Source organism: Lepidochelys kempii, chromosome 26, assembly GCF_965140265.1.
Source record: "Lepidochelys kempii isolate rLepKem1 chromosome 26, rLepKem1.hap2, whole genome shotgun sequence".
NCBI classification, from domain to species: Eukaryota; Metazoa; Chordata; order Testudines; family Cheloniidae; genus Lepidochelys; species Lepidochelys kempii.
The window spans coordinates 12933589-12958172 of NC_133281.1; the positions used below are offsets into that span (position 1 = coordinate 12933589).

The window sequence follows — 24584 nt, forward strand, 5'->3', positions numbered from 1 at the left end:
GGTGCTCAGCACTGTCCACAATCAGACCCTCAGAGCCAGATCCTCAGGTGTAAGCGCCATGAATGATGGTGATTAACACCAGCTGAGAATCTTGCACTAAGTGTCACTGTCCAGTCTCACCAGATTATGTCTCGTGACTGTACTCTTCAACTCGCACCCAGATTAACACGCCCAGCGCCTTCAATCCTTGCTCAAGCAAAAATCCCATGGAAGCTCACAGAAGTTTTGCAGGATAAATGGATTGGAAGCATCAAGCCCTAATATTTCCAGGAGTATTTTCTCCCCTGACTATGTAGAAAGAAGTAAATATAGTTGTTTGTTATAATTTTGTTTAAAAGACTAGTAAGGTATGCAAGTCAAACTCTGCTCTGAACAACACTGGTGTAAATCCAGAATAAACACCACAGATTTCAACCGGTGCACAATACCTCAGATTTACCCCAGTGCGACTGAGGACCGGACTTTTGATACCATTCGTGGGTAGCTCTTTATTTTACAAGCAATGTCATTGAGCCAGATCGTCAGCTAACGTAAATCAGTGTAGCTCCACTGAAGTCAGTGAAACGATGCCAATTTATACCAGACGAGACATCCATGAGATTATACATGGAATTAGGTCCTATTCAAAATGAACAAGGGTATTGAGTAAGATGAATGAGAAATCACCTAAGAATAGAGCTAAACAGGCCAAAGAAGTTCTAAAATGTCAAGTACAGTGTAAAATTGACCAAATGTATACCCTAGTTTTTAATATTTTTACCTATCTTTATTCCATTATCTATAGTTGAATCATAAATTGCCACGACAGTCTATTTTTGAGGTATTTTTCTTATGTATCGTGACAACAGCAAGCTTACACAACAAAACTCAGGTATCTGTACAGTTTATAACATCAAATCACGTGAACCCAAAAGAAAAAGAGTAGCACAAGTGGGGGGAAAAAAAGGAAACGTAAAAGTATTTGTATAAGTTTGAGGAATCTCTATGTTTCTAGCCACAAATAGTGAGATACAAAGAAAAGTCAGACTAAGCTGTGGAACTGAAGCAGGTATTCCTAAGAGAAGCAGCTATACGGTCTATCCTGCAAAAAACAAAAAACTCCCACTGGGCTATATTCAGCTGTCATTTACATCAGTGTCACTTGACTTTCAGTCATGTGACAGCCGTGTCAGGGCCTGGTCCAAAGACCACTGAAGTCAACGAAAAGCTTCCCATTTACTTCACTGGACTTTGGATCAGGCCCTAACTGAATGCAAAAGGAAGAGTTTGTTCTCAGTTACACTGGTGAAAACATGGAACATCTGCATTGATTTAAATGAAATTTCTTCAGATTTACACCAGCATCACTGCAAACGGAATCTGGCCCAGTAGGAGATTTTTGTGAGTAAGGAGAGCAGAATCAGGGCCCCACAGGACTCAATCCTTACTTTTTGCTTTGAAACAAAGTGAGCTGAAGAAGTAGAATATTACATTAACTTTTAGAATAACTGCTCTGGGTCCATAGAAAGACGGTTCCTTTCTTTTCCTCCTTTCACACAGATGGAATTTGCCACCTACTCATGGGGGGAAAAAAATTCCATTCTGTGATCGGACAACTCTAAAACTTCAATTCTGCACCAATTTTATTTTTGCATAAAAACTATAAATTCAGGGCAGCAGTTCTACCCTCGTTGCATTGTGCATCTTCAGTAAGACTGCACAAGTGTAACTAAGGGTGCAGTTGAGACCATGAAGTGCATTTGTTTTCCCTGCAAGAAGAAAGCCAAGGAAGAAAACCACTTTCATTTTTTACCCACTGTCATAAGATTTACAGTTATTTGCTTGGGTTCTGATTCTGCCACATTTTCCAATTTACAGAACTTTTCCAGGAGCTGGCAGGAATTAACCCTCAATTAGCTGAACAAATACCAACTATAGGGACCAGATTCTCAGCGGATCTAAACCATCACAGCTTCATGTAAGTCATATGGAGCTACATTCATTTACACTAGCTGAGGATCTGGCCCTACGAGGCAAATTCAGATCTCACACCAGTCTAAATCCAGAGTAATCCCAGTAAAATTATGCTGGATTTACAGCAGCATGAATTAGCTCAGAATCTGGCTCTCTATTTAGATCCAGAGCAGAGATGCTAAAAGCTATCACTGAAGAAAAAGAAACTTGATTCTCCGCTAACTTTTTTTTTCTTGGTTCTCTGGTTTTACATACACAGAAGTAGCACCTCAGCAAGATGGAATCAGGCAAAACACGATACAATTTGTTAAAACACCGTAGCACCGTTTTATTAGATTTCATTTAATAAAAATATGCCTTATATAGCCCACAAAGCATACTCCAATATTAAAAGGAAAAGTTGAGGCACCTCGGGAATTCTTTTTTCTCTCTCTTTACTATGCCTTATTACAGGACACAGCTACAGTTTTGGTACATGAGGAATGGTCCTAACTGGTTTCCCAATGAGACTTTAGGCCCATAGGATTTGCCTTTGACCTCATCGGGAGCAGGAAGAAGCTTCCTCCCCCAACCTGTCTGCTAATCACTCTGAGCGAAATCTGTCCTTGTGCAGAGGGCCCGCAAAAGGCCTATGTGCCATGTCAGATCTATGGGATTTGAGTGGTGTGTACTCATGCTGGTCCTCTGTACAAGGGTGAATTTCACTCTGCATAAGTAATACTTAGCAGTACATCAAATGCAATCCTGGATTCCTTGCAAAATCTGAACTCAGTGATAGGTGAGGGAGGCTGGGAATGCAGGATCAGGGCCAATATTTGGTTCCTGTCCATTCCCTTCATTTCCCTTTTGCTGTGAGCAAAGAAAGCAAGAAATAAGTGCCAAAAGTGAGAGACTTCAGTCCACTCCACTGTGTCTGGGTAACAAGGCAAAGCATTACAGATGAAGAGACTGATGTCCCAAAAGAAAAACATTAAAACAACCTCTTTGGGCTCAAACCCTCTTCCCATGGAAGTTGATGGAAGCTTTGCTGATGACTTTAATGGGAGCAGGAGCAGGCCCTTTTGTCAAGATTTCCCCAGGGTTATAGACTTATTTGTTGTCCTAGCACCATTTGTTGGTTATACCTGCTGCAAATCATTACACCAAAAGTAAATAAAAATCCCTTCGCACTATTCTGATCTTGTCATTTCGCCTGTGTTATGACATTAAAGACAAATCAATGTGGTGGGACGCTGGGCTGGATTCTGTTCTGAGTGGGTAAAATTCACCCTTGCACAGAACGCTTCTGCACCGCTTAGATTCCACTTAAAGCCAACATGAGCTGAAGTGGTGCGTCGGCCTTTGCCTGTTTCTCTGCACATGGCTGGCTGTCACCCAGTTACAACAGTGGAATCAGCGGGCCTGGATCCTCACCTCACTTCCCAGTGGACACCAGAAGTAATTCCACTGAAGCCGCCTGGCCTGGTGTAAATCAGCACAGCTCTATTGTCATCAATGGAGCTAGGCTGCTTTACAACAGCTGAGGATCTGTGGAATTGCTCAGGCGCAATTAGAGCAAAAATCAAGCCTATGTCTTCAAGTGGCTTCAAATTTACTCTGGTGTAATGAGAGCAGAATCCAGTGTACCCTTCAGTTATGAGAGAGAACAGACTCCTAGGGCCAGATCTTCAGCAGAATATACTGGCATGGCTCCACTGTCTTAATCTTTTGTGGCCATCCTAAGAATACAGCTGGATATAGGGTCAATTTCTGCCTCATGCTATGGGATTCTTTTAATGCTTTGAATCACAATGGCTTTTTCATGGTTAAAAACAACTGTGATTGCCATGACATTAGATACAAATGATAGTGCCAATAGAAAATAAAGAAAAATATTTTAAACAGACTTTCAGCAGCAAGGGGTTAATAGCTGTGCATAGTTTTATATTTGTAATAGAAGTCTGAAGCATGCTAATTTTTAATGACTGAGATTTGAGGTAGGTTATATATGTAGTGTAAAACAATGTGAGACTGCAACAGTATTCATTAGCAATTAAAACACCACTTTAGCTGTGCTGGCTGGAATTGGGAGGTTTGCTTTGCTTTGCCTTGGAACAGCCTTAGTTTTTTAAACCAAAACGATCTATTTTAAAGCTGTTTGGGAAAACGATAGGCCAGATTCTGACCGCATTTACTCTGGTGTAATTCCACTCCAGATTTATACCAACATAGATAATATCAGAATATGAAGTCATGACCCTGATTATGTGCCCCGTTATGCAGGTGTAAAACTGGCATGATGGAGCGAGTGGAGAGACTTAAAGGGCCAAAACTAAGGGTCAAGACTCTGATCTCAGTTATGGCAGTGTAATCCTACCAACTGCAGTGAAATGACTCTGGGTTTACAATGGGGTCACTGAGATCAGAATCTGGCCCTCAAGGATTATTTGCGTGAGTGAGGCAAGCAGGGTTTGGCCGTTCTGTCATTTTCTCCCCCTCCGTCCAATAATATCACCGCTATTACCAATAGGATATGACCGGACATACATTGAACATGAGTATATTCACAAATGTTATAATATATCACAATCAGATCAGTCTAAAAATTCCTAAACAGAAACCTACAAAGAAGTGTGACTCTGACAGGTGAGATGGACTGTCACATTCTTAAAATGCATTCCCCTTCCCCCCCAACCCAAATATTACAATTTCTCACTCTCCAAAGTCATCTAAAAGAAGCTTTCAAGGCACCCATGCAACAACCTAAAATATGGAAGTCGAATGAGACCCGGGTGAAAAGTACAGATGCTGGAAAGAAATCAAAACCACCACAACAAAAAGAAGCCATTTTTTTTTAGAAGTTCAGGTCCAACTTTTCCTCAAAGCTAGAAAATTAGCATGCTCACTAAGGGCCTGATCTTGCAACCATCGGAGTCAATGGCAACACTCCCATTGCCTTCAATAGTGCACGACAGGACCATAAAGACTGAGGGCCAGAGACACAGCTGGCATAGTTCCACTGAAGACAGTGGCCGATCTACACCAGCTGAGGATCTACCCCCTTGAGTGCTTTAGTTTGTTATACTGTGAAGTTCAGAGGGTTTCCTATAAATCTGACTTGAAATAATTCTACAGCCTTGATATGATTTTGGGTATTTATAACAAAGCAATAATAGCTCGTTGATTTTCCTTGTCAAATATATGCAACTATACAGAATACAGAAAAAAAAATTATGAAGGACGGACAAAGCATGTTAAATATTTTGCCACTATTTACAGTTCTCCCACAATAATCTGTTTAAAACATACTGCTTTCAAGTTCTTGGGGTTTTTTTTGTTTTTTGTTTTGTTTTTAAATCTAGGTGAAAGTGCTTTTAAAAAAATCTTTCCCTATTTACAGTTTAAAATCAGACCACACGAACTTTCAGGATGTTTTACAGCGATCCTGTGATTTTCTGTGCCAGTGCACGAGGAACAAGGTTTACAGTAAACAAAACGTTATGTACGGTTAAGTTCTCAGCTCTCTCTCTCTGACTCTCCAAAAGGCACCTGAAAGTGCAGAATTATGACTGAGTATTGTTATCCAGTTTTAAATGTCTACCAGGCCTGATCTTTGAGAATCTTATGCAGGGGAGCAGCTCCCCCGCCCCCGAGAAGTAATGGGACCACTCAGCCAAAGAACCAGGCTTCTACGTTTAGAATTTCCCACAGAATGTCCTGTAGGAACAGCAGGCAATGGACTTACTCTGACTCCCGCTGAAGTCAATGGGAATTTTGCCAGTGATTTCAATGGGAGCAGGATAGCACCTGTTATCCATTAAGTACTTTATCATTTATCTCAGGGCTTAGTTTCCATGAAGGAAGAAATTCACCCCTGTAGAGAACATGCTCAAGGGCCCAGGCATCACTTAAATACCATTTAAACCCTCAGGGCCAGATCCTCAGCTGGGGTAAATGATTGTAACTCTAGTGAAATCAATGGTCTTTTTACACCAGGCGAGACCTAAGCAACGAGGACTCAGATAGGGCTTAAGTTGTGCACAGAAATTGTGCAAGACGTCTGCACACGGGTGAATTTCTCCCTACATTTTTTGGGGGGATCGCTCCATATAATTTCTGCTAACATCACAGAAATCCAGCCCTCCCACGGAGAGCGACTCTCTAGCTTCACAGAATTTCCTCCCACCCGTCACTCCTATTTAGCAAATTATTTGAATCAATCGTTCCCAACAGTTTTGTAGAGGGGGAAAAGAAGTCATGATTCAGATTGTTAATAAGCACCACTTAGTTTTGCTGTAATCATCATCGTCGTTATAAAAAAATGGCACCGGGAAAATAATTAGCTTGCAGAAAACGGTCGTCAATTTCATTTTTGTGTTTGAAAACGTCGACTTGTCATAGGGGAGTTTTTACAGTACGGAAGCATGCACCGTTGGAAAATGCAGAAGGCGGCTTGCAAGTCATTTTCGGTATTCACTCCTCCCAGAGCTGATCAAACAGAGAACGTCCCCTTGAGACTGAAAGCACCAAACTTGGCTACAGTGAGTACATAGAGCAACACTTACTAGTCACAGTTTTTGTTGGGTTCTTGAAGATACAGTAACCCCCGCTCATCCCCCCACCAGATTTTTTTTTTTTTTTTACTGCTATAAGGTGGCAGTATATGATCGGTACAAAAATAGCACGGAAAGTAGTCTGGATGTCCCAGGCTTATGTCTCTTGTATAAGAAACCTACTGTCCTCTCTGCTGTCACCTTGTAGCTGAGTACATAACAATGTGAGTTTGGTGAGAATATCAAAATAGCTGATAAACTATTCAGCATGAAGACAAATCATCCTGGATAATTTGGTCTTGCTTTCAACCTGGTTTATAATGTATTCATCTAAAGTGTCTGGTGTTAGCTCACATTCTGAACTCACAGCATTTTAAAGCCATCAGACCTGACTGTCCTCCCACTTAGGAATTTACCCCTTTGCAGAGGGGCCAGGATGAGGCATAGCACCACTTAAGTCAGACTTAGGGACTTCTGCTGCCTGTTTACACAGGCTCTGGTTTTCCACTGGTATAACTCCATCAATTTCAATGGATTTATTCCTGAGGCAAGTAGGAGGCAAATCAAACCCTTTACCGATAAACAGGAGCTGTTAGGAGAAAACACCTCTGTTAAACAAAGCATCTTCAAAACCCCGGCATCTGCCTAGAAGTGGGAATCCATTACTCTATCTGCAACTGGTTTCCACATAATTCTCTGTATATTTCCCAGCCCCAGAGGGTTACTGTATCTATAAGAAACAATCAGTCAAGCTGCAAAATATGCACTTTAGTTCATTTGAAAAACCGGATGTTCAAACCATTTTCGATTGACTTTAAAGCACATGTTTCCAGATGGTTTCCAAGCTGAAATTCCCTACCAGCGTTAACATGAGTGAGCTGTACAGATTTTTTTTTTTCAAGCTGGTTTGGTGTGTTTTTTTTTTTAAGATCTGCTTCATTGTTGTAATAATAAAAAAAATCCAATAAATACATATTTTAAATGGAATTAAAAACCTCTCCTTTGTGAAAGGACACTATAAATTTTTCTTTTCCATTCTTGTGATGTACAAGGATAGATTAAAAAAATGCAGAGATATAAATATTAGATTACTGAAAAATGTTAACAGCAATAAGTGTTTGTTTGTTTTTAACTCCTCTCAAAGTGCAGATTTTAGAAGGTTTGCACTTGAGTAGATTTTTCCCCCCTACATGCATTAGGAGAAAGCACCACAAAGCAACACTGTGGTCCAGTGTTGCAGACGTTGAGGTAAGATGGCCATATTAGCTGTATTAATCTCATATCCAGCGACTGTATGGTCCAGTTACCTTGGTATAGGCATATGAGGACACAGTGATAGCAGAGTTTGTTGGAATAGCCACTGCTTGCCGTGTTGGGACAGAATCTTTCTTTTCTTTGTGTTGGGGTTCGGGGGCCATGGCGCCTCCCCACTTGCGCTTTTTGCTGAATGGCTTGGTGTCCTGCTGGAGCCCAAGCCTGGCTGCCTCTTCCTGCCTCGCTCTCGCCCTCTCAGCCAGCTGCTTCATCTTGGCTTCCCAAAGGGCGAGGCCATGATTGGGCTGGTTCAAGTTCTTGTGTTGGTAAAACACCAGTGAGATGCGGGTGGGGTGGCACCGGTTGGGTTTCTTGAGCGGGGTTGTGGCGTGCAGCTCCCGCCTGGCACATTCGATCAGGATGGAGCCGTGGGCTGGGGCCACCGCCACCCCGCCTATGTTTTCATCCAGGAAATTGTGTTCGCTGTCTGACCACTCCTCTTCCTCCTCATCATCATCCTCCTCCTCCTCCTTGAGGGTCTTATCGGGCAGTTCTTCCATGCTGTCATCCAAGCTGAAGGGGTCCCATAGTTTCTCCTGATGATGGATACTGGGCAAGAACGCGTTACCATCTGCTTTCAAGGTGCCGAATGGCTTCTCGCTACACACACTTGACCCCATGGTGGCCGATGAGCCAAAGGAATCCCATGGCTTCTCATGCAGCCCCGAGCTAGGTGTTGGAGTCCTCCTCTCGTCCACCTTGACCGAGTTCCACAGCTCGTCTTGAAACCCAGGGTTCCCCTTGAGGGTGGAACTGAAGTTCAGCTGGCTGAGGTTCCAGGGTTTTTCCTGCAGGTTCGAATTTGCAGAACTAGGCAAGATCGAAGGGCTTTCGCTGAGTTTGCAAGGGCTCCATGATTTCCCAAGCAGGCTAGAACTATGCTGCGTTGCCTGCCCGTCTCCAGGAAATACGTTCCATTGTTTCTCCTGGAGGTGAGACTGGGGTAACCGGGTAGCGTTTGAGTGTCCATTGAAGGAATTCAGTTTATCTTGCATGCTTGTGTTGGGTAAGTTGGTATTGTCACTGGGCGTAAACATATTCCAAGAACGCTCTGCATTACTAGTCCTGTCAGAAGGAGACACATTCCTGTTGACTTTGTAGGGGCTCCACTGGTGTTCCTGCTCGCCGTTCTGAGATGACACGGGCACAGCGGACAGGTTGAGACTCGAGCTTTGTACATTCATGGCAGCCCTTTGAATGGACTCGATGTGTGACAAGGCGTCTACAGGCTCTTGTTTGATTGCTCGATTGCTGAAACAGTTTGTGTTTTGTGCAAACGGTGGGGTTTCCATTGGGACCGAGTTAGTCCTGTGGGACATGGCCATAGACTTCTGGCTGGCATGCCTGTTGGCTCTCTCATAGGTCCGCTGGTGGTGGTTTTTGTTTCGTACAGAGTGTGAGAGTTGCTCTGAGAACTCTGAATTCCTGTAAGTGTGGTTAAGGTTATCTTGCAACGCTTGGAGGTCGGGTTTCTTCTCATAGCTGCTACTTACCCAATCCCCGCTCCTCGGCTCAGTGGCACCATAATTCAGAAACTGTGAGGGGAACATGTGGTTGCTGGAGAATCCGTAATATCCAAAGGAGGGAAAAGTGAACTTTGAATGAAACCCATTCATGGAAGGCAGATTAGGCTGTGCATAGTAGGAATGGTAAGAGTAAACACTGTTCATGCTGTATGGGTCTGAGGGGCGGCAGCTCCCCAGCACGGAGTAGCTTTCCACCACTGCATTGCCGTTGTATTTGAAAGTGTTGTAATGGTTCTGAGGTTCAACTTTGATGGAAGGTTTGACTGAGTGCTGGGGGAGTCCATTTTTCAACGCCATACCTGTGGGCAAAACACACAGCACAATGGTAACTGGCCATACAGCCTAGGGGAGTCTCCTTAGTAAGCCAAAGGTTAAGTCATGGGCCAGAGCTTCGGCTGGTGTAAATCGGTATAGCCCCACTGGAGTTCATGGAAATCTACTGATCTACACCAGCTGAGGATCTTCTCCCCAGAACTAATCACTGCCAAAGCTTCACCGAGGGTCACACGCCACTTATTATGTGATTGGAGATGTCAAAAGAATGCTGGTTTCTAAACTGGTGGTATGTACAACAAGACTTACATAGAAGAGCTATGCCGTCCAAATGTTGCTTAGAGGGCAGGCCTTGGCTGTGTCTGATTGTCGGTCACGTGCCTATAACATTCTGTACGCTGCATGCCTTGCAGCAAAGCGCAGCTGTCCTGGTACACAGAAGACCCAAATAAAAAAGCCCCCCCACCAGCATCGCATGAAAAAGCCAGAAAGGGGCCTGGATATGCCTGAGCTACCGGCAGGTTTGTGGTCTGAATCTCACTGTGAGCTATTGCACTAGTGCAACAGAAAAAAGGATCCGTACAACAGGGTACCACAAAGCCTCTGGTGCCATGAAGCGTACTGGTGAGCTGCTGCATTAGTGCAACGCAAAACATGCTACACAAAGGATCTGTGCTATCGAGGGAACTGGTGAGCTAATAAAAGAGGCACCACAAAGGATCCTTCCTATAAAGCATCCTGATGTATTCATATCCGAGGGCAACAAAACTGTGCAAGACACCTGAGAAACAGCAAACCCAGAGCCCTGCCCCCATTACCTGTATTTTGCTGGAGTGTCGGGATTTCTAGTGCTTCCTGCTTTATTTTCTCAGGGGTGATTAGCTTCTCTTTCTGCATTTTCTTCTTCTCAGCGGCTGCCTTTTTGGCTTCTAACTGCCTTTGCCTGCAAGACTTGGCAGGCTCAGGCAGCTTCCTGACCTCCCTCGGGAAGGAGGTGAGCACCTGAATGGCCCCGCTGCCCATCTTTGCGTTCTGATTCTCCTCACTGCCAAACTCATCCGTGGTGGACATTTTATACAGCGGAAGGACGTGCAGCTGCTCATCCTCAGGAATCTTCCCAATGCTCCGATTGTCCTCCTTCGTTAAGGTACACACCTGGGGTGGACAGGGGAGAGGCACCAATTAGCCAATGGCCAGGAAGCTGAAAGCCCCATTCAAACCATTAACATCATACGCCCTGAAAGCATCTCTATTCAGGAAGGGCACTTAAAATACATGCGAAGCTGACGACTGTGGGACAGAAGTACACGGTTAAAATTAAGCACGGGCTTAAGTGCTTTCCTGAATTGGGGCTACAGTGGTGATAATTCAGACCCATGATGAACGGCACCTCTCATTGCAAAGTATCCAAGACACTTTACAATCCATATGTAAAAAAGAATCACTCTGCCCACCACTGAAATGCGGCCACCTCTAGGACGAAGCAAGGCCGCTGTTTAACGGCGCACAGCACCACTGCAACAATAGACAGGCTGCGAAGAATACTACATACCCACTGAAACGGCAGGGAGGATTTACATGGATAATATGGCAGATCTAGTATCCTCACCTGCTTTCACGTAGCCTCAGTGACTTATTTGTGCAAACAATTTGCTCCTGTCCAGGGAAATTATGGCCACTGCTTTCCCCACCTAGAGCCTTTCTATACTGAAATAAAAACACCTTACACTCCGACAGGTCCCCTTCACTTTAGGTGTTTACACACATTATTGAAATTAGGCTCACGTTCTCCCCCCTGCCCCTCGAGAACTGGTAGGGAACTACTTATCACCCCCTGGAAAAATGTAGCACAGCGGCTTTCTGAGCTCATGCAGGATGAAAATGATCCTTACGCAGAGTGTCAATCCAAAGCCCTAGCTCAACTGTGCGGGCCCTCTGTACAGGCATGACTATCACCCACCGTGCGTCAGAGCACCCAGGAGTGAGCCCTCCCAGAAATCTCGCTCCAACCACTCCATGACACTGCCTCCCAGAAAATTCTGCCAGATTTGTCAGGCGTGAGCTCAGGAGTATCCCACGTATTTTGGTGCTGCTGCTGGTGATGACGGCAAATTAATAACAGTAATTAGCACTTGTCCTTTATCTAGCCCTGGCGTTTTCACAGCACTGTACAGAGATTAACTCATTAATCGGAAGGCTTTGATGTCCCTTCTGCTTTCTCAGGCAATTACACAGAGAGAGATTTGAGTGAAAGCTGATATTTTGGCTTGCAATAACTGGGTACTGTACTCAATATGTGTGTTGGGGTGCGGGGGGGGGGGGGAAGGGTGTCATAATTAAGTATGTAGCCTCTCAGATCTTTCAGCTGTGGATCACAGAACCCTTGATAGGTAGAGATAATTCCTTCCCTAGAAAGCGAATTTCCAATTAAATCAAAACTCAAAGGCACCGCTATTGAAATCAGGCTCTCTGAAAAAAAGGGGTGGGGGGGAATACAAATATTGTAGGTTAGCAGATGGCAGCACTTTCAGTCTTCAAAGCCTTCTGCATATGCTCGAGGCAACTCAAGAGGGGTGCAGCAAAGGTGAGTCACCTTTATCACCTCCCCCACTGCAAGGAGCAGCCGGCACACGGACACCTGCTGCAGAACACGCCTGGAGTTTGAGACGTGGGGCCAGACCCTCAGCTGATGCAAATCAACACAGCTCTGGGGACTTCAGTGGAGCTTCACCAATTTCTACCAGCTAAAGATCTAGCCCATGGCCCCTTGCTCGGTGAGTGAAAGCAGTCCTAAAACCTCAGCCTTATCCACAGCCTGCCTTTGTCCCCAGCTGCTGGATCCCAAACCAGTTCAGAGGGATCAAATGTTTCTGTCTGAGGGACAGTTAGGGGCTCTCAGTTCACCTGCATCTCTCACTCACACACACAACCAGCCTAGTGTAACTGGCACTCACTAACACCACCACCTGGCTCTTACTTTCTCTTGGCTTTTCATCAGTGGCTCTCAAAAGCACTTGACAAAGAAGGTCAGCCTCACCATCCCCATTGGCACAGAGAAGAAGTGACTTGCCAAAGGTTGCCCAGCGGCAGGGCTGGGACTAGAACCGAGGTCTCCTGAGCGCCAACCCAGTGATCTTTCCACTAAGCCACACTGCCTCCCTTGATTATCCCTCAGCAGCCCTACTGGAAATGTCTGAGTGCACCATGAAGACCAAACCCCGACTTCAAGGTGGTCCTTGCAGAGCGGAGGTGGGATGGCAGGGAGGGGTGCTGCCACACTGCATCCATCCTACAGACCAGACACCTTTCACCCGACACCGAGATGACCTTGCAAGAGAAGGGTGCTCTCCCCTCCCTCTTTCCCTAAGCCAAGAATGAAAACACCTCCTTACCACCGTGCATCCGTTGTAGAGGTTATGCTGATCCTTGTGAGCATGCGCACAGAAGTCCATACACGCAGTCACCCCAGAGAACGGCCTTCCTTCTTTCAGACCAAGCCGGCAGTCTATTGCGATGTCCTCGTTTGTAACCTAGCCCAAGGGAAACGAGACGGCTCCTGTTACTCCGCTGCCACATGGAAGCCTGCCCGTATCGGAGGTACCTGTTACTGAGCAAAGCCACCTCAGTAATGGGCCAGAATCAGGGGCCTGGGAAGAGACTTGTGACACTCCAGACAACTGCTGGAGCCTCCATTGGCACGAGCAACCCGCAGGCTGAGAGCTGATGTAGGCCTCAGCCCAGCAAAACACGTAGGGGCCCAATTCACAACTAGACTGAGGCCCTTTCATACTGTTCTGGCTGTACTCTAGTGGGATCATCTACACCCATTCTGGGTACCTCTACATTGCATGCTGAGTCTAGGCTCTGATTCAGGTTTGAGCCCAAGCCCTCCTTCCATCCACCCACAAATCAGCCTGATTCGGCCAGCAGGCACTCAGGACCCTGCCAGGGAGGTGGGTCAGAGCCCGAATCCTGCCAAGACTCGGGTTCAAGCCCTGTCGTTCTGCCATGTGGACACAGCTTCAGCTGCAGACGCGAGTGAGAAGGGCTGCATGGCACAGTATGGACAGGCGAGCACAGCTATTGCAAGCCCAGGGTTACAGTGCAGTCTGGCTGTTCCAGCACAGGCTTGGAAACACCAAGTCCACAAGCGGATCCCACAGACCCGGGTTTTCAGTGCAGCGTAGGCAGATCCTGTAAGGCCAGAGCAGTGCAAAGAAGCTTTAGTGTGAATGAGAATTAGACCTTAAGCATGTGTGCATTTTTAAGTCGGTGAATGCTTAAGGGCTATTATCACAAAAAAGCCCATTGAGAGAAATGTGGGACCCTGGTACATCATGGAGGGAGCGAGGGGAGAGATACAAACACACTGTATTTTACTTGAAATAAAACACACAAAGGGCTCAGTCGTGACTGCCTCCAGATTGGCTGTGCGACGGGCGAAGGAGGGTAGGCAGGGATCACATGGCTGGCTGTGTCCCAGATACCAGACTCTGATCTCAATGCCACCAGCATAAATCCAAAGCCAGAGGGGTGAGCCTGCTCCTGCATGGACGTAACACCTGCCCTGGGCATCTCTCCAGTCATCACCCCCGAACAGCAACCCTTCTCTTCTATGCCTTAGAGCCTCAGCTGAGCCCAGGCTATATATGCTTCCCCGGCCTTGTTGTGGACACCCACCCTTGGGTGTGTTTTCTCCAAGCTGCTGCCAAACGTCGTCCTTGGAAACAGAACCCGTGTTGCTCGTGATCTGAGCATCCTGCTTCCTGGCTTCTGCCACTAAAATCCCCAGCCTGCATCAGTCCCGATGGGGCTGAGTCGTGCAATCGCAGGGGCAGAGTGCAATCTAAGTGCACCCCAAAGGCATTTAAAGCTCCAACGTCTGGCCGGATGCTATCACTTTATAACAACCCACAATGGCCAGCCTCGGAGTGAGGTCTTTGGCCTGCCAGGTGCTGAGCTCCTTCAGTGCCCTCTGATTTCAACGGAGCAGGTGGCTGCACAATAGGACTTGCAGGACTGACCCTTTCTTCCACGCTGGCATAATAAAACCTCACCGCCCGTGGTGCCCTTTTTGGCAGCCTAAGGACTGAACGGATGACGGAGACAGCCAGAGATGAGGGGGGTCTCCCCCAGGGGAAGCCCACCCTGTGGAAAAACACAGGAGTTTGGGGCTGTCAGCCTAGCACCTAGTGAAGTCTTCACTCTGCTGGCACGTCACCCACCCAGGGCTGTGTCCGTGCCACATGTCACAGGGATGCCGCTCTGGGCTGTATCACCAGGGACATGCACCTACATTTCCAGCCCCAACCTCCATGGGTTTGCACCAGGCAAAATTAGCTCTGCGCTGCTAGAGAATTGCTGGGGGAAATTCAAAGGCTCAGGGCTGTGTCAGTCTATGACAGGACAGCTCCTTCACACCCCGTCCCACCTCTCCTAGAGTTAGCTCCAGCTGGGACTGTGGCCATATCAGGGCAGTTATGCTGGTGGGATCTTCATCCAAGCAGACACCAAGTAGCCCTAAACTAAGAGTCTGTAATGCTAATACCAAAGGTGAGAGGAAGAACGGTTTTCTTTGGTACCTGATTTTGATAGGCCTGTGGCGCAAGCCTCCTATAAAGTGGAGCGACTTCAGTAGCCAAGTCCTGGAAGCTGTTTCTGAGCACTTCTTCCTGGGAAAGGGAATAAAGAGGGAGTGTTTATTCTCCAGCGTCTCATCCAGATCACGGTCTGGGTGGGGAACGCACCGGGGCAAGGTGCGTTTGCATCAGCACAAGGGGGAGATAGCTCGCAAGAGGAGAATTCATGTGTGAGCTACGCAGGCGGCGGGTCTTTAGGCCAGAAGGGACCATTGTGCTCACCTAGTCTGGTCTCCTGCCTAGCACAGGCCAGAGAACCTCACCCAGGCATTCCTGCACCAATCCCAATTACTTGTGGCTGAGCTAGAACGTCCCTTACAGAAAGCGACACCCAACAGGCTCCAAGTGATGGGGAATCCACCACATCTCTTGGGGTCTGTCCCACTGGCCAATTCCCTTCACTGTCAAAAATACGCATCTATATTTAGTATGAATTTTGCTGACTTCAGCTTCCAGCTACTGGATCTTGTTCTGACTTTGCTTCCTAGATTAAAGAGCCCTCGAGCATCAGATAACTTCTCCCTGTGTAGGTAACTATATGACCTGGTCTGGGTTATCCCAACTGAGTGGCTGTGAAAGCTTTATAGCACGTTGCATCACCCCGTACTCTGGAGATCCCCGGGGTGAAATCCTGGCTCCATCGAAGATAATGAGAATTTTGCCATTGATTTCACTGGGACCAGGATTTCACCCTATGGGTTTAACAGAAATGCTATTTCAGAAATGCTTTACTGGGACTACTTTTTATATCCTTTCACCTGTAAAGCCAGGCTCTTCTGATAAAGAGCTTCCTCTCTAGCACCTTTCCCCAGCACTACCTTCCCTTCTTGAGTTAACGGAGGCAGGCAGAGGGGGCTCACTGACCTCTTTGGGATTGTCCCCCACCAGTCGGAACTTCCGGGGAGTTTTGCTTCGGGCGTACTTGCATCCATTGAAATACATGCTCCAGGAGCAGCCAAAGGAGAAAGAAGCACCGCAGGTGTTGGGGTCTTTGCCCTGACATGCACAGGTCCGGCTGCAAGAGAAAAACAAGGCGGAATTCCACTCACTGGGGATGCCAGCTCTGTTCCAGCCAACGTAGTGTCCAGTGGGCACTGCAGCGGGAATTCCAGGAGGCAGAACGCACTGACCCCAGTTGGAATCTGGCTCTGGGTGAGGCAGCACCCGGGTGAGTCTTTACGACATGCCACACACAAAAAATCTGTAACAGGGCGAGCCCAGAGCTGGGTGCCCCTCATTAGTTCCCCTTTGCACAGGGGGCTGATGCAGCCGTTTCCTTGCAGGAGTTTGCAGCTCCTTAATTCCAGCCTCAGAAAGCTTGAAGTCAAACGTAGCCTATGTCTCCGCTGCGGCTGGCTGGTGGGATTCCCAGCAGAGGTACACGAGCCAGCACACTAAAAATAGCGCCATGGCAGCACACGCAGCAACTCGGGCTAGACACCTGAGCACACACCTAGGAGCTCAGACGGGCTTGTACTCAGGTGGCTAGTCCAAGTCGCTCTCTTTTTAGCTGTGCTGGTCTTTTTAGCACACTAGCTCCATCAAAGCTGGCACATGCATGTCTACCTGGGCTAGGAATTCTATCTCCCAGCTGCAGGGCAGACATAGCCTCCGCTGAAACAGATTTGGGCTCGAAACTCCCCTTGGTTTCCATCCAAGACTCCATGGACGCAGCATGCCATTGCGGAACCTATGTAGGGTTGTTGCTAGCACCGGGACTCTGGCAGAAAGGAAGCGCCATGAGATCTGTAATGTGCACAAGCCACCAGGGCCTCCGGTGGATACGCCGCCCAGAAAGATGGCCCCTCCGGCACCACCAGCAGGGCCGTGCTGACTCTGAACGTCACCTACCCCGAAGAGCCCTGGGAAGATCTCCCATGCAAACACTGACCAAGGCCCCTGTTTAGACAGGGAAATCACAGCGCCCGGGCTGCAGCGCAAACGAAACTTACTCGTCGTTCAGGCCGCATCTGCGGCTGGTGGGGTTTCCGTATTTAGTGAGCGTGTCAGTGAGCTCCTGGTACAGCGTGTCACCCAGGGTGCGAGGGATGCCCTCCCAGGCCAGGATTAAAATGATGATGACGGCATTCTGGCAGTGGTGACCGGCTCGGTGCCGCACCAAGCAGAGCAGCTTCTCCTCTTGGTTGTGCCTCCTGATCACCTGGAAAGCAGCCATGCACGGTTAGTGGCGAAAGGCAAGGGTGGAGACAGGAAGCTACGTCCCCGGAAAACGTCTGGAGCCAACCGCCCGCAGATGCATGTTTTCCTTCTCGCTTTCGCCAGGAATGGCTGTGAGGAGCTTGCAGGCCCTTCCAGTCGGGGACCGGCAATGGGATATCCAACCCCTAGATCTGCTCGGTAGTGACCAGTAGTCACTACTATTGTTAGGAACAGCTGTACTACTGGAGTTCCTGGAGATCGCCCCAAGAGCAGGACGCGTCACGGTAGGTGCTGTACAGACATCTAGTAAGAGACAGTCCTGGCTCCAAACAGCTTACAGTCGAAACAGACAAGACACAGGGTGGGAAGAGAAAGAAAAGCACAGGGAGGTGTAGTGACTAGCTGAAGATTGCACAGATGGGCAATGCTGGGAATACAACCTGTCCCACTGGGCCATACTGCATTTCAGGGGTCAGAGGTCTAGGCAAAATAAGTTGGCAATCTCAGGACTAAATGGGCCATGCAACCTGAACCCCCCTCCCTCAGGGGTCGCTTCAATGCTGAGACACACCAAGGGCACTGTTACACGGTGGAGGTTTGTACAGACGCTGCTTGTGCTATTAACACTTGGTGGGTAAATGGAACTAGATTCTCTGGGGTTCTCAATCCAGCTTCTTCCACCAGAACGTAATCCACTGGAAGGGAAAGATTTTCAAGAGCCCTATGGGATTCAGGAGCACAAGTCCCACCACTGTTCTCCTAAATTCGGTACATGTTTTTAAAATATTGGCCCTATAAGCAGGTGACAGGGATTCTCAAAAGTCAACCGGGCTGCCCACTTTAAAGGGGCCAGGTTTTCAGAGTGGGAGGTGCTCCACACTTTCTGAAAGTCACTGCCTGTTATTATGTCTCAAAATCATGAGTCACTTTTGGAAGCCCTGTATAGATCCCCAGAACTATTAAGGGGCCAGATCTTGAGGTCTTTAGTTTTCACTCAGATTTCGGGCTGGGCAGGAAATGGCTTTCCCATCCCACAAGACTTTTCAACATTGCAAAATTTATTCCTGCCTCAAATGCGGAGAAAAATCAAAATGTCAAAAAATTCTGCAAACTGAAAATCTGAAGAAAAAAAATTGGTTTTGGGTCAATGGAAATGTTTGGGTTCCGCTTCACCCTTTTTTCTTTAAAAAAATCCCAAACAAACTTTTTTAGTGTAAATTTTCCAAACCTTGGAAATGAAAAGTCATTTAGGCTTGAAAACCTTAAATTTTCTGGTTTGACAACTTTAAAACTTTTTTTTTAACCCCCAATTTTTCACGCTGGGTGTTTCATTGAACCCCGTGCTTAGAGGCCTGCAAATCTGCAGTTATCCACTGTATGCCTGTGGATACCTCCGGACCATGGTTGCGGATCGCAGATGGATGTGGATCCAAATTTTACAGCTGGAGCCCTGCAAATCTGCGGCTATCCACGGACCATGTTGGCAGATTGGAGGCGGATCCAAATTTAGTATCCATGCAGGGCTCTACCAATACTGTCTTCAAACAGTTCAGGTTTCAGCAAATTGGCTTTTTTTTGGTGAAAAGCACTTTGCGGAAGAAATCCCAACAAGCTCTACTCAGGTCCCTATCTGGGCAAAGCTCCCAGTGAGGAATTAACGAACTAACAGCTTCAGGCATGAGAAAAGTGTGTACGTCTCTATTAACATATATAACCAAACCTTGGAATCCCTTATTTGGGCAAAATCCCCACTGATTTCAATGAGTGCCACTGGAATTGCAGTGTCATGACTTGGCCAATCACAGCAACTTCATACCAGATCTATGAGCTAAAGCACTGAAGTCAGGCAGACGTTCTAACATCAGCATGGGTTGAAATGATCTCTCAGACACCTGGGTAATGTGCCTATCACTCAGTGAGGTGCTGTCCCCCTCTCCAGTGGTGGCTGGGCATCATACAGAGGTTGGTGAGCCTGCTACACTATCAGCCAGCAGATGTGGGTCATTTAGCTCAGACCCTAAAAGCACGTGGTCCCAGGTTTGATGCCGATGACCCTCCCCGGGGCTTGGGAATTACACGCAGACTTTGCAAACTTTTCCCACCGCTGCTAACACAGGTGTCGTCTGCACCAGTGCAAGCAGCCTTGATAGTCCTAGTGTGGACAGGCCCCAGCCTTTTAAGCCTCAAGAGTGAAATCCTGGCCACAATGAAGTTGATGGCAAAGCTCCCACTGACCCCCAGAAGCCAGGATTTCACCCCATGTCTATGAGACCTGCTCTGAGCAGGGTGTTTACAGCTGCAGAGCTGAGTGCGGGGGTTAGCAACGGTGGGAAATTCTGCAAAATTTCCCTAACGTAGACAAGGTTCAACTGACCTACTCAGCCACGGCCTTTCACTTCCATATCGGCTAGTCCATTACACACATGCTGCTACTCTCACATCCTGGGGCTCACTCACTCATTCGCCTCCCGCTGCTGAGACACGGGGAATTCCTCACACTGGCTGCTTTTTACACCCACCCGGCTGCTTCTCTAACCACATCCCCCAGTGTCGCCACCAGCCACCAGGGCTCCTGCATGTCTGACCTCCAAAGGCAGCATCTACACCTGGCTGGTGGCAGCCATCCCGCAGCAACTCAGATTACTTCCTGTTGGTACACAGACACTGCTTCTTGGAGCAACTAGGTTCTCCACGCAGATCTCTCAGCCCCGTCCTGGCCCTGCTTAGCATGGGGGATCTGAGAGGGTCACGGGAAAGGAAACACACTTGCCATTCAGCCTGTATCTGCATCTGGGGGAGTTTCCATGTTTTATGAAAGCATCAGTGATGCCTCCCCCTCTCCTCCCAGTGTCTGGGGATGTTTGAATCCAGGTCATCTCGACCACACACACGCACACAAACACTCCAACGTGTCTGCACAGAAACACAAGGACCTCAGGATAGAAATTACCTTTTTCTGTTCCCTAACACCGGCAAAAAATGGGTTTAAAAATGCAACTGACATGCTCTAAAAGAAATCAACGAGCCGGCCCTCTGGACATGGGTAACGTTCAAACTTGACTTTCTTTTCCCACCCTCGAAGAACATTAATTCCCACCCTGACATCGGGGTGCAGCTCCCCCTGACAGCTGCACAACACCCCCACTCTGATATCAAGGTGCACAGCTGCACAGTACCCCAGTGCTGACAGCTGCACACCCCAACCTGACATCGGGGTGCAGTTGCCCCCTGACAGATGCACAGCACCCTCTCCCTGACATCGGGGTGCAGCTGCCCACTCACGGCTGGACAGCACCCCTACCCTGACATCGCGGTACGTCCCCCTGACCATGGTAGAACTGCACCTTCCCTGCTTTCAAACACATTGGAAAGGGTTCCTGTCAGAGGCAGCTGCCCTGCTAACAGGCCCCGTGTGCTGAGGCCTCCTGCGGGGATCCCCTCTCAGCCAGAAGCACTGCCCCAGCTACCCTCTCTCTGTGAACCAGCAACAGAGTTGGCTCTCGCCTGGACTGTAATGTAGGAGTCAGACTTTGTCCCTTGAGCTCAAGTCCTTCATGTTTCCCCACAATGGCCAGCAGCACAGAGCAATGTGGAGAAACACCACTGGGCTGGCAGCTGGCTTCCACCCCCCAGGGCACTGCGCTGTTTGGTCCCTGTTGGGCCAGCGTTATCTCCTCCCATATGCTCCCCGGTGGTCACTCTTATCAGCCACTCTCAAGCTTCTCTGCCCAGTGCGGAGACAAACCCTGTCCCGGTGATCACGCTCATCCCTTCCAGCAACGCAATCTTCACTGGACACCTGTTCTCAGCTCAGTCCCTCCCGATGCAGTGCGAGAGACATTCCCACGGTGGGCTCTTACAGAATGGCCACAAGGAACTGATCTAATTTGGCCAGACATCCTAGCAGGTCCTAGGCAGCTCGACTTCCTGGTAACCCAGAGATACCAGCTCCAAGCTTGAGCCATTAGAAACTTTGATGGGCCGATACGGTCTCTCCAGTTGCTTTCGAGGGGGTTGCGCCTGATTTATGCTCATGTCATTGAGAAAAGAATCAGAAATTTCTCAACATATGGGGCAGATTCTGATCTCAGTTACAGCGATGTAACTCCATTGCCTTAAGCAAATTTACACCGGTGCCAATGAGATCTGAATCAGGCCCAGTATTCTATTTAGAGTTTTTACCATTTCGAGGTGGCCGCTGGAAAGCACAGAAGGTCCAATCAGTGGCCAGCTGGCTGCCATGCTCCGGGCAGGGAGAGGGACCAGGCGGGGAAAGGAATGGGATAGTGATTACAGTGAGAAATGGGAGAGGAGAGACAGGGAGGGTCAGTGTCAAGAGAGGAGAGAGAAGAGATGCCCAAATACCACAGTGATGAGCAGGACACGAATAACTAGATAAACTATGGTAGATTAGATTATTATTATTTATATCAGTTTCACCTGGAGGCTCCAACTAACCTGTACACACACATAGTGCGAGACAAAGAATTTACAAGCTAAACAGACAAGACACACAAAAGGAGCACTGTCACCCCCATGTTAAAGACGGGGCCCGGAGGCACAGAGAGATAAGTGACTTTCATATATTTTAAGACCAGAATGGAACAATTTGCCCATCTAGTCTGACCTTCTCCATAACACCGGCCATAGGATTTCATCCAGCGGTTCTTGAATCAAGACCATTATTTGTGGTCTAGCTGGAGGGTAGTTTTCCAAAAGACTTGCCCCAGGTCACATAGCGAAGAAATTGGGCCCAGACTGGTTGAGTGCCAGTCGAGCGTTTTAACCATCCTCCTCCCCATAATTAGATTACGAAAGCCAATCAAACAGATTAGATTGCACAGATTAGATGCAGATCAGATTAGCAAAAACAGATTAGATCCCCTCAGATAGATCAGATCCAATCGATTAGCTTAGATGGCTAGATTAAGCAAATGAAATAAAATTAGACGGATTTGAGTTAAAAAAAGAGAGAGCGCTCTCTCACATTTCTGAACATGAGACCAACGAAAATATCCCACCTGGTGATGGAGCGTGTGAATGTTCTCTCTGCATCTATCCCTCCATCCATGCATTCTGTGCCCATCCCCACCGGCCTCTGAAGGCCTGCACCTTTACCGTAGATACATTCTCTGATCACCCCACCTCCCCAAAGCACAAGGTGACTTTGAGATCACACTCAGATGACAGAAGAGTTGGGAAATCATTCTTGGCCTGAGTCAGTCATATTAAAAGAAATATGAAAGCCCACCGAGATGGATGGCACTTACCCACTTGGCTATTGGGCAGCCCCGGGAGCTCTTGCCTTCCTTCCCGGTATAGATGACCTTTTCGATTCTGATGGCTTTCCCCTTCTCACCATACCTGGTGGAAAAAGGCATCAAATGAGTGTAGGCAAGAGCAAGGACATGCTGTGACAGTGCCCCCCATAAGGCTTTATGGAAATATGCTTATGAATATATATGACATAACTGAAATATGTTCTATGCTACACATGCCATGTAACATATCCATGTAAAAGTTACGATCTACTGAATCTATTAATCCTCTTTGTATGCAGGTATCATTTTTGTATTCAAAGTTACGAATATTGGCTGTGTACTGGCTTGATTTCTAAATAACCTTAGTAGAGCATCTGGTCAGTTCCTGGAAAAAGGAATTCACAAAGTTAAATGCTCAATCAAGAAGCACTGAAGGAACAATGACAGGTTTCAGAGTAGCAGCCCTGTTAGTCTGTATCCACAAAAAGAACAGGAGTACTTGTGGCACTTCAGAGACTAAAAATTTACTAGAGCATAAGCTTTCGTGGGCTACAGCCCACTTCATCGGATGCATAGAATGGAACATACAGTAAGAAGATATATATATATATACACACACACACACACACATACAGAGAAGGTGGAAGTTGCCATACAAACTGTAAGAGGCTAATTAATTAAGATGAGCTATTATCAGCAGGAGAGAAACAAAAAAACTTTTGTACCGATAATCAAGATGGCCCATTTAGACAGTTGACAAGAAGGTGTGAGGATACTTAACTTAGGGAAAAAGATTCAAACAGACTGACAGAGCCAGAAGAGTATGCAGAAGTTACCTATTACAGGACAGGCCCAACAAAGAAAGTAACAGAACGCCACTAGCCATCACCTTCAGCCCCCAACTAAAACCTCTCCAACGCATCATCAAGGATCTACAACCTATCCTGAAGGACGACCCCTCACTCTCACAGATCTTGGGAGACAGGCCAGTCCTTGCTTACAGACAGCCCCCCAACCTGAAGCAAATACTCACCAGCAACCACACACCACACAACAGAACCACTAACCAGGAACTTATCCTTGCAACAAAACCCGTTGTGTCCACATATCGATTCAGGGGACACCATCATAGGGCCTAATCACATCAGCCACACTATCAGAGGCTCGTTCACCTGCACATCTACCAATGTGATATATGCCATCATGTGCCAGCAATGCCCCTCTGCCATGTACATTGGCCAAACTGGACAATCTCTACGTAAAAGAATAAATGGACACAAATCAGATGTCAAGAATTATAACGTTCAAAAACCAGTCGGAGAACACTTTAATCTCTCTGGTTACTCGATTACAGACCTAAAAGTGGCAATTCTTCAACAAAAAAAAGTCAAAAACAGACTCCAACAAGAGACTGCTGAATTGGAATTAATTTGCAAACTGGATACAATTAACTTAGGCTTGAATAGAGACTGGGAGTGGATGGGTCATTACACAAAGTAAAACTATTTCCCCTTGTTTATTTCCCCTCCTACTGTCCTTGTAAACTGCTGGAAATGGCCCACCTTGATTATCACTACAAAAGGTCCCCCCCACCGCTGGTAATAGCTCACCTTTCCTGATCACTCTCGTTACAGTGTGAATGGTAACACCCATTGTTTCATGTTATCTGTGTATATAAAATCTCCCCACTATATTTTCCACTGTGTGCATCCAATGAAGTGAGCTGTAGCCCACAAAAGCTTATGCTCTAATAAATTTGTTAGTCTCTAAGGTACCACAAGTACTCCTGTTCTTCTTACAGACACAGACTAACCCAGCTGCTACTCTGAAACCATGCATGAACATGTGACTTGCCCAGGTGACTCCAGAACTCCATCTTGGAGCTGGACTTTGTATAGCAGAAAGTAGGGGGGTCTCCACCCACAA

General features: G+C 47.2%; 1 protein-coding gene across 5 annotated transcripts in view; it reads right to left on the bottom strand.

Moving 5' to 3' along the window:
• Positions 1–1442: 1442 nt before the first annotated feature.
• The window catches only part of TET3 (tet methylcytosine dioxygenase 3), a 173126-nt gene continuing 149984 nt past the window's right edge, over positions 1443–24584 (bottom strand). For all 5 annotated transcript variants that reach the window (XM_073325181.1, XM_073325183.1, XM_073325184.1 and 2 more), the window contains 7 exons: positions 22668–22761; positions 17190–17398; positions 16102–16252; positions 15181–15270; positions 12991–13128; positions 10417–10753; positions 1443–9624 (listed from right to left, as the gene is read on the bottom strand). In XM_073325181.1, the coding sequence (XP_073181282.1) occupies positions 7763–9624; positions 10417–10753; positions 12991–13128; positions 15181–15270; positions 16102–16252; positions 17190–17398; positions 22668–22761 (2881 nt within the window). In that variant the 3' untranslated portion in view covers positions 1443–7762. The remainder of the gene's footprint in view (positions 9625–10416; positions 10754–12990; positions 13129–15180; positions 15271–16101; positions 16253–17189; positions 17399–22667; positions 22762–24584) is intronic.